The 14,000-nt window shown below is 35.0% G+C and overlaps 1 protein-coding gene across 4 annotated transcripts in view; it reads right to left on the reverse strand.

The window, feature by feature from the left end:
- PARP8 (poly(ADP-ribose) polymerase family member 8) overlaps window positions 1-14,000 on the reverse strand; it is a 177,247-nt gene that overhangs the window by 41,788 nt on the left and 121,459 nt on the right. For all 4 annotated transcript variants that reach the window (XM_081280686.1, XM_081280687.1, XM_081280685.1 and 1 more), the window contains 3 exons: window positions 11,328-11,388; window positions 10,814-10,904; window positions 2,187-2,253 (listed from right to left, as the gene is read on the reverse strand). In XM_081280686.1, the coding sequence (XP_081136812.1) occupies window positions 2,187-2,253; window positions 10,814-10,904; window positions 11,328-11,388 (219 nt within the window). The remainder of the gene's footprint in view (window positions 1-2,186; window positions 2,254-10,813; window positions 10,905-11,327; window positions 11,389-14,000) is intronic.

Consider the following 14,000-nt stretch of genomic DNA (forward strand, 5'->3'; position numbering starts at 1 on the left):
ACATACATTGTAAATTGACTTTAGTTTCAGAGATGCAGACTTCTAAACATTAAGGATTTGCTATCTAATTCTATACTTGTACATATTTAAACTCAGCAATGGGGATTTACAGGAGTTTCCCCCAGCTCCTTTTAAATGTGGTCTATACAGACAAAGGAAAACCATTCTGTCTTTTAAAAAATATAATAACATCATGTCAATTGCAACATCATGCATAAAACTGGAGATCATTATATGAAGTGAAATAAGGCAGGCATAGAAAGACAAGTACTATGTGATATCACAAACAAGTAGACTAAAACTGTTGATCTCAGAAATTTTGAGAGCAGATGGTGGTTAGCAGAGGCTAGGAGAGTTGGAAAGTGGGGATGGGTAGGGTGGGTCAACAGCTCTAAGTTAGAATTAAGTAAGAATAAGAAGTTCTAGTGTGCAACTGTGAAACAGGGTAACTACAAACAACATTTGTGTACTATATATTTCAAAAAGTCTACAAGAGGGGCTGGAGTTATGGCTCAGTGGTAGAATGCTTGCCTAGCATGTGTGAGGCCCTGGGACCAATCCTCAGCACTGTATATAAATAAACAAATAAGTAAGTCCATTGACAACTAAATATATATATTAAAAAAAAAACTACATGAAAAATTTTGAATGTTTTGCCATTAAAACATAACTGTTACATATTATATCATATGTACATATATCAAAACATCATACTCTATTAATATGTATAATTTTCATGTTTACAAATGTTAATAAAGGTAATTAAAAATCATTCTAGAAAAATGCAAATGCATTGTGAAGTATTTAGATTTAACCATCATAATGTGTACATTTACTTCATGTTGTAAATAAATAGTGTTACCTGTCAACTTTTTAAAAATTGAAAGTTAATAAATACAATAAAAATGCTCTCAGTTCAACATGGGTATTTCACGTCCTCTTAAGAAAGGCTGGCTCATCAAGACTGTCTGAGGAAGAAGCCACATTTTCCCCTGTGGAAGTTCAACAAAGGGGAGCACAAGGACAGCATCATTATTACCTTCAGGGGAAACCATAGCAAGCAAAAGCATAAACTGATAGGCCCCCAGGCCTCTGCCTCAGCTCATACCAATAATCACTCCACTTTAGGAAGAACTGAAAACCAGTTCTTGTGTCTGTTAATTTACCACTATGGTTCTGCTCAAAGAAAAAGACATAACTCTTTCTGTTCTTGCTTTGGGCTGTATCAGAGTTGGGGTTTTATTTGTTGTTGTTTTTTTAAGAGTTTTAATTTTAAAATTAGACATAAAAATCAGAAAACAAAACCAAATTAGTGTTAAACGATGAAAAAATTATCATTAAGCCTCAATGAGATTTTATGAGGTCAAACACAAGAGCTTCATTCATCTTTTCCTGGTGCGCAAATCCTACTCCCATTTATTTCTATTTCAGATCTGTGTCAAAATCCTATTGACTATATAAATGGAAGGGTATGTGTACTAATAAGAACATATTCAAGAATGTCTATGCAAATTAACTACATGCATTTTATACTATTGAATAACCAAATTAATTTATAAAATATAAACTGTCACTGTACTAGTCAAGATCTGGGAAATAAAGAGCTTAGTTTCAAAAGGAATGTTTCACAGCTGAAGGTAAGGGAGAAGATTAGGAAAGGATTAGTACAGTATCCAGGGCCAGAGACTGCTTTTCTATTACTCCTCCAAGTCCCAAGAAGATGGCAGTTAAAACAACCAGCAGACCTGGTAAGGGACAGTCATGCAAATGCTGCATCCTGGAGCCAAACAGGAAGCTGCTGTTGAAAAACTAGTCAGCTCAAGATGACTGCCTGGGGAAGAAACCAGGGCAGTAAACATTCCCACCTTAGGCTCCTTGCTCCCTTTGTTGGTGCGGTTAAAGACACCACCAGACTCTGTGTCTACATGGGCCAGCCTTCCTGGTTATAAACTGCAAGATACTGGAAGGAACATAGTGGATCTGGGCTGGCAAACAGATAGGCCTGGACTGACTGACAGAGAGCTGTGCTAACAAAACTATGGAAGCAATACTTAGCATCAGGATGATTTCCTCTCCTAAGGTACTCATTTCAAATAGATATTACTGAGTAAAATGCTGAAAATGAACAACATGAGAATTCTCTTGAATAGAAATTCCTTTTTATTATTATTCTTTTGCAGACTTACTTTTTTAGCTGATGTCCCAATCCAAATCGCTCTTTTGTGGAAATCTGAAAGACATCAACAGTGGGCACTAGAAAGAAAAAAAAAAAAAATGACAGTCAAGTTCTGAATTAAAACTCAATCATCAGCCAGGATATGCATGCATATACATGAAGGTAAAAATAGTATGCAAGCAGTTCTATATATTGCTATTTACATTATGTATATGTGTGCATATATAAATATGTGTATATATGCATATGAGATCATTTTGGACCATTATTAATATAAATGTACATGGATGTATATCATGTGCAACTATGGAAAATAATCTCTAAAATAATAGCTTAAGTAGAAACATAGAACAGTTAGTGTACAAATTCATAATTCATCATTTGCATATACATACAATGTTCTTTTAGAAAAAAACAATGAGAGGAGGCCAAAGTATGAGACTTATTTTTTATTTTATAGCGTCTCATATGATTCATATTTTTACCATATTTCTTTATAAATAGCTATTTCTTGAAATTAGCAACTCCACTCAAAAAAAGTTTTCTCAATGATTATTATTCACTGGTTCTGAGTATTTATCAGTAACAATAGATGAAAGAATAAAAGAGTGTTCATGTATCCTACCCTGGGAAAGCCTGCAATGCAGTATTGGGAGGAGACAGACAAAAAATGCATAAGAAAACAGACACAACTGGAGATCTGCATAGAGACAGGAATGGACAAGTAGCATTTTAGGAGATGGAGGCAGAGGACTATGGATAGAGATCTTTGGGATCTCTTAATCAAAGGGCAAAAGAAGTAGAAAAATGGCTCAAGAACTTACTGCAGAGACAAGAGCTATGGTGGCTTGGATCAGTGGAGAGGATGAACACTTTGGATTCATACTTTCTAGGACAGATTTCACTGGGTTAGATTTTAGATGTGGGAAACAGGAGTCAATGGCAAAAGCAAAGATTCTGAGCAGGATGAAATTTACAAATTCCTGGTATATGAAAAACTGCAGGTGGAACAAATTTCAAGAGGTGATAAATTTGGTTATTTGATCTTAAGCATTTTAAGTTTGAGATGCTTTTTACACTCAAGTGGAAACAAAGGCAACTGGACGGTAAAGGCCAGCATTTAGGCACTCCGGTGAATGAAATATACTAAAAAAAAAACAAAAAACAAAAAACAAACTCAAAATAGCCAGAGTATAAAGGTATTTAAAGACATGATGCTAGAGGAGAAGCTACTCATTGAATTTAGATGGAGATAAGTCTGAGGAGCAACCTCTGCATCCAGGAGCATGCAGAGGCCTAGCAAAAAAAAAAAAAAAAAAAAAACAACTGCAGAGGAAGGGACATTAGAATAGAAAACTCCAGAGTGCTGCTGCTCTGAACACAAATTCACAAAAGCCTGTCAAGGACCGGGTGAGCAACCATTAACAAATGCTACTCAATTACAACAAAGACTTACAACTGGTGATGGGGCCATTTAGCAATACTGAAGTCTCTGGATACAATGACACGAGCAGCATTTGTAAAATGGTGGTAACAAAAAATGTCATCTGATTGGAGTTGAGGGAAGAAAAAAGACATGGAAATGAAGTTACCTAACAAAGACAACTATGATGAAACTATAACAGCCAAGAGAAACAGCAGTAGGGTACCAACTGAAGAAGGATTTCAGTGCAAGTGGGTTCTGTTTTAAGGTAAAAGAAATTTATTTGACAGTAGGAATCTTCTAGGTGAAAAAAGATATGAGTATCACAGGAAACAAAATGAGAATTGCTGGAATGGTGACTTGGGTAGGTACAAGGGGGTGGAAGCCAGTACACAAACAAAAGGATGACATGAAATGGGTGCTCCAACAGTGCCAATCACTGTAAGGGTTGGGACAGGGATGAAAAAAAAATTCACACCGAAATCAAAATGGCATCTGCAAAATGCCTCGCTCCCTGTGTTGGCCAGTACTCTGCGATGCAAACACAGCATTAATCAGAGAAAATGTTGTCTCAGTATTACTAAGCAATCAGTTTCTTTCCTAAGAATAGTCTAAATCTTATACAAGGAGTGGTGAATAAAGTAGACATCATTCCAAACCACTGCTCCAAATGCAGGGTTATTGAAATTCAAAACTCTAATCCAATTGAAAATTCACAAAATATGACCACATTGTACTCTCCCTATAAATTTTAAGAAGACACAATCTTTTCACAAAAGAAGTGACTGAGAAAAGAAGGAAGGGAAACTAACTTGAAAAAGGTAGGAAACTCCAAAACATGCTAGAAGCACTCAAACTGTCACGGAGAAAATTGTTTGAGATAGAAAAGGGATAATAACAAACACAAGTATTTTATCCAGAATACATTAATTATTCCAACAAATTAGTAAATAGACAATAAAATTTAATCATAATATGCATGAAAGACTAGAAAATAAGTATCACTATTTGGTCAAAATGATAAAATTTTCTGGGACATACATTACTCAGTAAGAATAAAATATTATGCCAGGTGTGGTGGCGCATGCCTATAATCCCAGCAGCTCGGGAGGCCGAGGCAGGAGGATGAGGGTTCAAAGCCAGCCTCAGCAAAAGCGAGGCACTAAGCACCTCAGTGAGACCTTGACTCTAAATAAAATACAAAATAGGGCTGGGGATAAGGCTCAGTGATTGAGTGCCCCTGGTACCCTTCCCCCCAAAATTTGAAGCTCAAGTGATAAAATGCATATTGCTAGTAAAATTAATGCAATTAACTATAATTAACTACATCAGAGAAAGACACAGAATGAAAAAGAAAAATGGACACTATACTTAAAAAGGTAATTTTAACAATCTTTTTTAAAATTAAGAGTTACCTAAAAACCAGTAATGATAACTGGGAAACACACTGGACTAAAAAAGTCTGGAGGAAAACCAGTACTAGGGATCAAACTGAAAATGAATGACCTAAGCAGTCCCTTCCTAAACATACAGGACAGTTAAACATACAGTTAAACATACAGTTAAAGTTAAAGCAGACTTATCCTTTAGACCTGAAACTGGACTTACACATCAGCAATTCTGAAATATACACATATACATTTATAGATATATATTGTATCATAAAATCATAACAAATCATATCTTTGCTTAAAGTATATTTCCCTATATATAATAAAAAAATCATTTATTTCAAAGTGGAAAAAGACATGCATTTCTCCAATTCTCTTTCTTCGTCTTTCACATATATTGTCTTATTAGCCCTAACCATGTACTATAGTTCAAATCAATGCTATTCATACACACATTTCCAAAATGCAGGAATAAGTGATTTTCAAAAACAACTGTTAAGGTCAATCTGGATCTTGGATTAGTCACACATGTTTTACAAGTTTATTTTACTATAAATGCTAATACCTTCAAAGGCACATTGCAAAACAGTCCTTTTTATTTGCTTACAATAATCAAAATTATAAACTATGATAAAACCTAACTATTTCTTCTGGAGTAATAAATTATATGTTCCTTTTCAGTAAGATTATCTGTAAATGTACTCCTATATTACGCATTACTGACCATTTTTAATCATGCCTTTTCCCTCAAATTATCAACAAGTAAAAAAAATAACCTTTTAAGGTATTTACTAGCGAGATGGATGTAAGTAAATACTTCGAACAAGCTCCAATTTAACTAGTGCATAAAAAAAAAAAAGTGGAGAAAACCACCAAAAAAGACTGCAAATTTGGAATAATTCCATTCCATGCATGAAACTGCCAACAAATTTCACTACAAAGAGAACAGATGGAACCAATCTTCAAGGACATTAAATGGCTGGTCCTAAACTCTCTACTCCATAGAAGAGGAAGTTAATGGCAAACGACCATCAACATATCTCAAAATTAAGAGGGCAAATGAACCATGACACAGAACATGCTCCAGGGAGTTTCCTTGGGGGATGGCTGTCTAGGGAGCAAAGAGCGGACCTGACAGGGCTTCCTTCAACAGATATTGACCCCTGTCCTGTCAACTGATCCAATGTCTTAAAACTGCTCTCAGAAGAAACCAATAAAGGGATGTGAGGAACTCAAGGAGAACAAAGAGGGAAAGTTCAGCAAGAGTACAAACTCAGGTAAAGTCCCAGTTTCAACTATCCTGTGCATAACAATGAAGCACAAATTACACATCAAAGTTTGTCTAGCTTCCAGGCCAAGTAGATAGGCCACTGTACTCCCACTGGGGTTCACACCAAAAAACTGGGGAGAAGAAAGAGAGCTCCCAAGCCCATATCTCTTCTTCCAAGGATGAGTGATTACAGATATTTTATGGAAAAAATGAGCCGTTAGCAGCAAGATATACAGGGCTGGAGGATAGGTGCACAGGGCTATAAAAAGGTGTCTTAGGGAGCCAGGGCACAGGTGTTCCCTGTCCACCCCCACTAGCTGTCAGATCTCAGAACTACTGAATCTAATTTAGACTAAGAGTAGAATTCTTTCAATTTCCTCCTTTTTTAAAATTTTTTACTGTATTTCTATATATATGACAGTAGAGAACATTTTGACTATTATATATACATGGAGTATAACTTATTCTAATTAGGATCCCATTCTTGTGATTGTACATGAAGGGGAGTTTCACTGGTTGTGTATTCATATATGAACACAGGAAAGTTCAATTTCTTCTTGTCAACAGAAAAAATGCCATACACAAAACACATTAATTTCTGAAAAAAAGTGTACTTGAACTGGAAAACAAATTACCATTCTATATGAATAATATGATAAATCTTAGACAATTATTGATTAATATTCAAAAGATTCAAAATGATTAAATAAATAAAATGAAAGCAATTAATGATTAAAAAGGGCATAATGTGGAATGAGCAGAAACTGACCAAATTAAAAACAATGTGAACATTAAATTCAAGACTGAATCATGTGGCTGGGGTCATGGCTCAGTGGTGGAACGCTTGCCTAGCATGTATGAGGCCCTGGGTTTGATCCTCAGCCTCACATATAAATACATCAAATAAGTGTTCATCTACAATTTTAAAAAATAGTTTAAAAGAAGAAAATAAAAACATTAAAAAAAATACTGAATCATGTAAAAAATTACTTATGAAGTACTCAGACAAAAAGGATGAAGAAATGAAAGACATGATAAACAACATGGAAGTCCAAGATATTAGAACCAATCTACATTGTAAGGAGTATCTGCCATGAACATACTGGGACATGCTGGGACTCAGTAAGTTGGTCGCAATAAGAAACAGCAGCCATTCAACTGCTTGCAACTGATAAAGAGGTGTAAGGGGCACTAGCCATAGACATGCTTAGCAATGACTGGTTACAATCAGTAGGGAGCACAGCTCCATGGACATGAACAAAGAAAATCACCTCACTGGACATAACCAATGGACACTGACTTTCACTAGGTGTAACCAATCACCACCATACAACACGAACTTGGAATTGCATTTAAATTGTTTGTCCTGCCACATTGAAGAGTTTTCTCCAAGGACATCAGTGAGACTAGCTGCCTTGATATCTGTTCCTAGACTGACTCCACTATTCCCTGACTTCCAGCCATTGGCTGGAGAGAAACACCAGAGAAGGACAATGTCTGTTCTTTGGCTAAGAAAAGTCACGCGGCATCAGAGGTTTTGGGGGGCTCGTGTTTGCCCTAGAATTGCTTATCTGTTTATAGTGTTAATTAGTGTGCATTGAATGCTGGTTGGGGTGCTCCCACACATCCAACATTTTTTGCATTAATTGTGTGATCAAATATAAGTTTGCATTTAAAGACAATCCACTTCTGAGTAATTATTAATAGCACTACTCGCAACATACATATTTTAGGACTAGCAAGTAAAGAAGGAACAATAAATAATTACAAAAAAAGTTTTTTGAAATGAATTAAGACATATGCATGCCATGCAAAAATAAATATGTATGAGATAAAAGCAAGAAGAAAAGAAAATAGTCCAAATACACATGAAAACATGAACAAACCATAGATGTTTCTAAAGCATTTTTCCCCTTTTTGGGAGGAACCACAAATTATACTTGGTAAAGTTCGTCTCACAAAACAAAAATGTCAGGCATGAAAAAACAAACTCTCAGGTTTCCTTAATTTACAAATTGCTCAATATATAAGTAAATCAGGAGATTAAAAAAAGGATGGATATTTTATGATACTAAAAAAGTAGTGTTAAACAATCAAAACAATTAAATATGAATTCAAGTGATTGCTAAAATGCTTGTAAAACTATGGAAGTGATACGGTGAGGTAGAACCTCTAAAATTCAAGATTATGTAAATAAAATAAATGGTAAGGTTACATAAAAGTGACATTTTCATCGTACACAGATGGGGTTTGCATGAGTAGAGATTGACTGGATTTCATTTATAATTCTAAATGGAAGATAAAAAGTTGAGACAAGACAACTTTTTTAATAGCAATTCTTTTTTAAATTATTTTATTTATTTATTTTTATGCAGTGCTAAGGATTGAACCCGGTGTTTCACACATGCTAGACAATTGCTCTGCCACTGAACTACAGCACTAGACCCCAACATGAAAGATTTTAACCACCATGAAAGTAAAATGAGCACATTGTAAATCACTAAAGTGCCACATGGCAGAAAATATGTAGAAACATCCATAATCCAAATACCATCCAGGCAGAGTGGCATATGCCTGCAATCCCAGCAACTCAGGAGGCCGAGGCAGGAAGACTGTGAGTTCAAAGTCAGCCTCAGCAACTTAGCAAGGCCTTATGCAACTCAGAAAGACCCTGTTTCTAAATAAAATATAAAGGGCTTGAGAATGTGGTTCAATGGTTAAGCACCCATGGGATCAATCCCCAGTACCCAAAAAAAAGGAAAAGAAAAAAACAACCTTATGCGTATTCAGGCTGAAATATTATGTGGACACTACAACTTAGGTGTTTATAGAATATTAAATGACTTGGGAACATGACATAACATTAAGGTGCATGCCTGTTAACAAGAATAAGCAATACATGCACAGAGGGGAAAAAACACCAATTATTTATATTTTTCTTAGTATGGAGGGATTTTGAGAAATCTTTTTGTCATTACTGCATTTTAATATATTTGAACGAAGAATAAAATACTAGCATTTATTTTTTCACATCTAGCATTAAACCACATCAGTTACTATATGTCAATTTATATTGAGTCATTTAGATAGAATGCATCATACAGAAACAGAACAGATACCAACTTTCAAAACAAAAGGTTTTCCTGTCTTTCATAAATTTAAAAAGAATAAGTACTTTTCTTTTGTAAAAAACGAAGAGTGGGGCAAACATGGTTATGCATGCCTGCAATCCCTGAGACTGGGAGACTGAGGCAGGAGGAATTCAAGTTTCAGGCCAGATGTAGCAAACTGGCAAGGCCCTGAACAACTAATCCACACCCTATCTCAAAATAAAAACTATAAAGTGCAGGAAGATGTAGCTCAGTGGTAGAGTGCTCCTGGGAAAGGTCCCCAGTTCTAATCAGAGAAAGAAGAAAGAAGAAGGAGGTGGGGAACATTACAAAAAGTAGATATATGTTCCTTGATGTGCCTTAAAAAAAAAACAAAAAAACTGCAGGTACCATATTAGCATATGTGTGGCAGGTTAAAGACAGCCACAAATTCAAGAGGTGCTATGTACACTTCCCTTGATTTTTGGTGGCCTCTTTGGACTGCTTTGATGAACAAAATACAATGGGAGATTCGCTGTGCCTTTCCCCAGGAGCTTCCACATCTCTCTCCTATGTTGAAAAACTTGCTTTTGGATTTCAGTCACTGTGGTAGCACAAGGCCACACCACATGAAGCAATCACATATATGACAAGCACTCTGGTCAATAATACCAGCTCAGAGTCAGGATGACACTTTTGGACCAACCACTAGTCATTTTGACATCCAGCATCTTCTGCCTCCCAACAAGAAGGCCCTTAATTGCCACCAGCCCCAGCCCCAGCCACCACCCTACTACAAAGTCACCGAAGCCTCCAGACATGACCTGCCCAGGTGGGCCCATGGAACAGCCAGAGACATTATATACTGAAGCCAAGTTTTGGAGTGGTCTGTTTTGCGGCAGTAGATAAATAGACTAATGTGGGTGAATACAATTACGTGTTATGTACACATGTACACACACACATTAGTAGACTAGAAGACATGTTTCCCAGTGCGCTAGGGTACCTTGTTGTAAACATCTATCTGTTAAAATATACTAACATCATCCACTGAGGATTCCAAAAACAAAAGTACTATTATAATTCCCTCTTCAAAAAGGAATACCTTATTAGAAAGGGTATATTCACTGGTAATCAAAGGTGGAATAAAGATTAAAATTAAATCAAATCAGGAAGAGAATTAAATCTAAGATTAACCTAGAATATAACTACTCTGTTTCTACTACATTTAACATACTCTCTTAGATTTTATTGTGTTTGTTGCACAGCAATGTCAATTACTAAAAAATCTGCACAACTAAATGTTACATATTTCTGTTTTCACAAGTCATATTGGCAATGAGCAATCTTAGGCTACTAATTTAAATAACATTACCAAGGTATTTAACCAAATGAATCACCAAATGAATACTCACTTCACTTAAAACAATGTGACATTCAAAGTAATAGAGAAATGAAACTAACCTGGGCCATTTAAATACTGTGTAAGTGAACAGTGTAGTCGGACAATTATAGGCTCTGTTCGAATGACTTCCCAAGCCACAGCAATCTCCTCCTGCAAAAATATACTCAAAGGATGAATCAGTCATCTATTAAGAGTTCAAAATGGGAAAAAAAGTAAAAGCTTTAAAAACTTGTATTTTAAAATTGCCTATATCATGAATGTTTACAAATTATCTCAAGACCCATTCATGGGAAAAGAAGGTCAAAGTAAAGTTTTGCTGTAAAACATGAAAAGTAAAAGTGAAAACTTATCATGAAATATTATAATAAAAACCATGAGATTCAGAATATATTAAAAGAATCATTGTCAAAGAAAAAAACTTATAAAATCTGCTTCTTTAATCAGTCATAGCAGTCCTTCACAAATCACTGTAGCAAAGTCATTATGTAATTAATTGTATTATAGACAAAAATTAAAATTCTCCCCTAGAGTAAAAATAAATGTACCAGACATACTGTAAAAATTGATACTTACATCGAGAAAGCTAACATCGATATGCAGATCAATATCTACATCATCAATGGCTCCATATTCCCTGAAAGCAAAGATTAACATTAATTTTTTTAATTCCTTAAAAGACTGTGTGCTAAGTTATTTTAATTAAAAATTCAAACACTAATTGTGATCCCTGATTTCCACTGATAACTCAGAACTGGCCATGGACATGAATTAACTAACTCCATCTAGTTGAGCTGTCATGTTCTGTGACCTACTTATTCCACAGAGACATCTTTCCATTTTTGTGTACATGCATACGCATACATAAATTCAAGGGTGGCTTGCTTCATACTTTCAAACATTCCCTGTTCCCAAATTTGTCAATCTTCCCAGGTTACTGCTTTGCTTTTATTACACACTGAAAATTAATAGTTGCTTCTAAAGGCAAGAAGGGAGTTTCTAACACAAGGAAGAAACAAGAGGGAGACATGTGCGGGACAGTGGTGGTTCAAAAACAAATCCAGATTCTTCTGCTGTTTAAATGTCACTGTGTTTGGATAGGCAGCTCTAAGAGTCTGACACATCAGAATTGGAACAAGTAAGAATAGTATATTCCACATGAAGGCATTATGAAGACCAACTTTATACTGCTCAGGTGGTGCCACAAAACAGCATATTTTTGTAAGTTAATGAAAGAAAACGATTCTACACACACACACACACACACACACACACAACACAATGTTTTCGTTACTCATAAAATTCTACAATTACAAATAGTATAGATAGCAAGAGTTAAGACTACAGAAATCACCAAAAAGAGTTAATGGCCAATATTTATTTATCAGAAATTGTTCTAAGTATTTAATATATATGTGATTATTTAACATTCACAAAACATTACTGGTGGGCTGGGGTGGTAGCTCAGTGGTAGAGCACTTGCCTGGAATGTGTGAGGCCCTAGGCTCTTTCTTCAGCATCACATAAAAATAAATAAAGGTATTGTGTCCATCAACAACTAAAAATATATTTTAAAAGATCACTGGTGCCATTGTTACCTCCAGTTTATATGTGCGTAACTAACTTATTCACCACTGCTTGGTAGTAGAGCAGGGACTTGAACACATGTATTCTAGGTATTTATGCAACCAGTAAATTGAATCAATATCTGAGAAACTAACCCTTTGATTAGAAAACAGGTTAATCATTGACAGATAGTTTCATATAAGGTCCTCATTATAGCCTTGTGAAATGGATAATACACTCATTTTGCATGAAAAGAAAATTGAGGCCAGGGAAGTAAGAAAAAAAAGTTGTCAAATGTAACATGAGTCACTGGGGAAGTCAAAACCATCCACATCCAACTTCAAAACTGTGTAAAGGGCTAGTAAATAAATAAGATAAAGATCCATCAACAACTAAAATTTTTTAAAAATTAGGGGAAAAAAACTATGTACAGAAAAGTATCTGGCACATGGAATACTAAAAAAAATGTTGTGTGTTATATAAGCAAGTAATACAAGAACAATACATACTGTTATTTTTGTATGGTTCAGAGTAGGAAATTTTAATGATTTTAACAGTTTAATATAGTATGATAAATAAAGGAATCAGGGACATCATTTCATTTTCAGTTATCTGTGACAAAAAAGGGGGCAGTATATGAGAATGTAACAACTTGAAACTGGCTTTCTGCATTTTAGACTTCAAAATTATATTAAAACATTACATAAACAAAAAAAGTAAAATTGTTTGCATAGGTGTTTAATTAAAAAAAACCACCACAGCAACATAACATCTGTGCTTTACATAAAGGATAAGGTAATTGCAAATTTAATTTTGTTACAATTATACAGAAGTATAAGAGCAGGACCAAGTAAATGAACCACAGAAAGGGTAAATATTTTAGGCTTTCAGGCTATATTTATAGCCAGGTTTTCACAGTGACCATTTCTGACATCCTCATGATCAGGTTTCCTTTCTCTCATCTTTGCCAGTTTCATTGGGTAAATAACTTTTATATGAATTTATTTACATTGGCAAGACTTTGGTTATGTTTAGAGACACAAAGGAAGGAATCAGAGATAACAAAAAACAGGAAGAATTTTATCCACAATGAATTCTCCTTACACTTTTCCAGATCATGTTAACAGAATTCACCATAAAGGTATGGCCAGAATCTGACTGACCTTATTTTAAAACTTTTAACTGTATTTTAAAGTATTTTGTGTATGGTTTCTTAATTTTTTTTTTTGGTTTTGGTTTAAAAATTTTTTTTCCCAATATCTGAAAGTATCTAATGTTTTGAAGTTCTAGGGCCAGCCTCTACAATTTATCGAGACCCTGTCTCAAAATAAAAAATGAAAAGGACTGGGAATGAACAGGTTCTGTGATGAAACAATCCTGGGTACAATCCCCAATATCATAAATATACACACACACAGGGAAGGGGTACAATGGATATAAGTCAAAAGTGTTCTTCACCACAGCAGAATGTGAATACGGAATTTAAGGTAGAAGCCCTGAAGGTTTGCAATTAGCTGGACCCTGCAGATATAGACCTGTAAATAGGCATTTCTTAAATTTTATGCCATGCTTCAAAGAATTCACAAAAGATGCTACATAACTGCAAACCCATTTCAGTTGTGATGCCCTTTCTGTATAATGCGAGTAATTTCATGTTTCCCACTGTGAGATTATGAAGTGTGA

Source organism: Spermophilus citellus (assembly GCF_964194105.1).
Source record: "Spermophilus citellus genome assembly, chromosome: 1".
In the NCBI taxonomy this organism is placed as follows: Eukaryota; Metazoa; Chordata; class Mammalia; order Rodentia; family Sciuridae; genus Spermophilus; species Spermophilus citellus.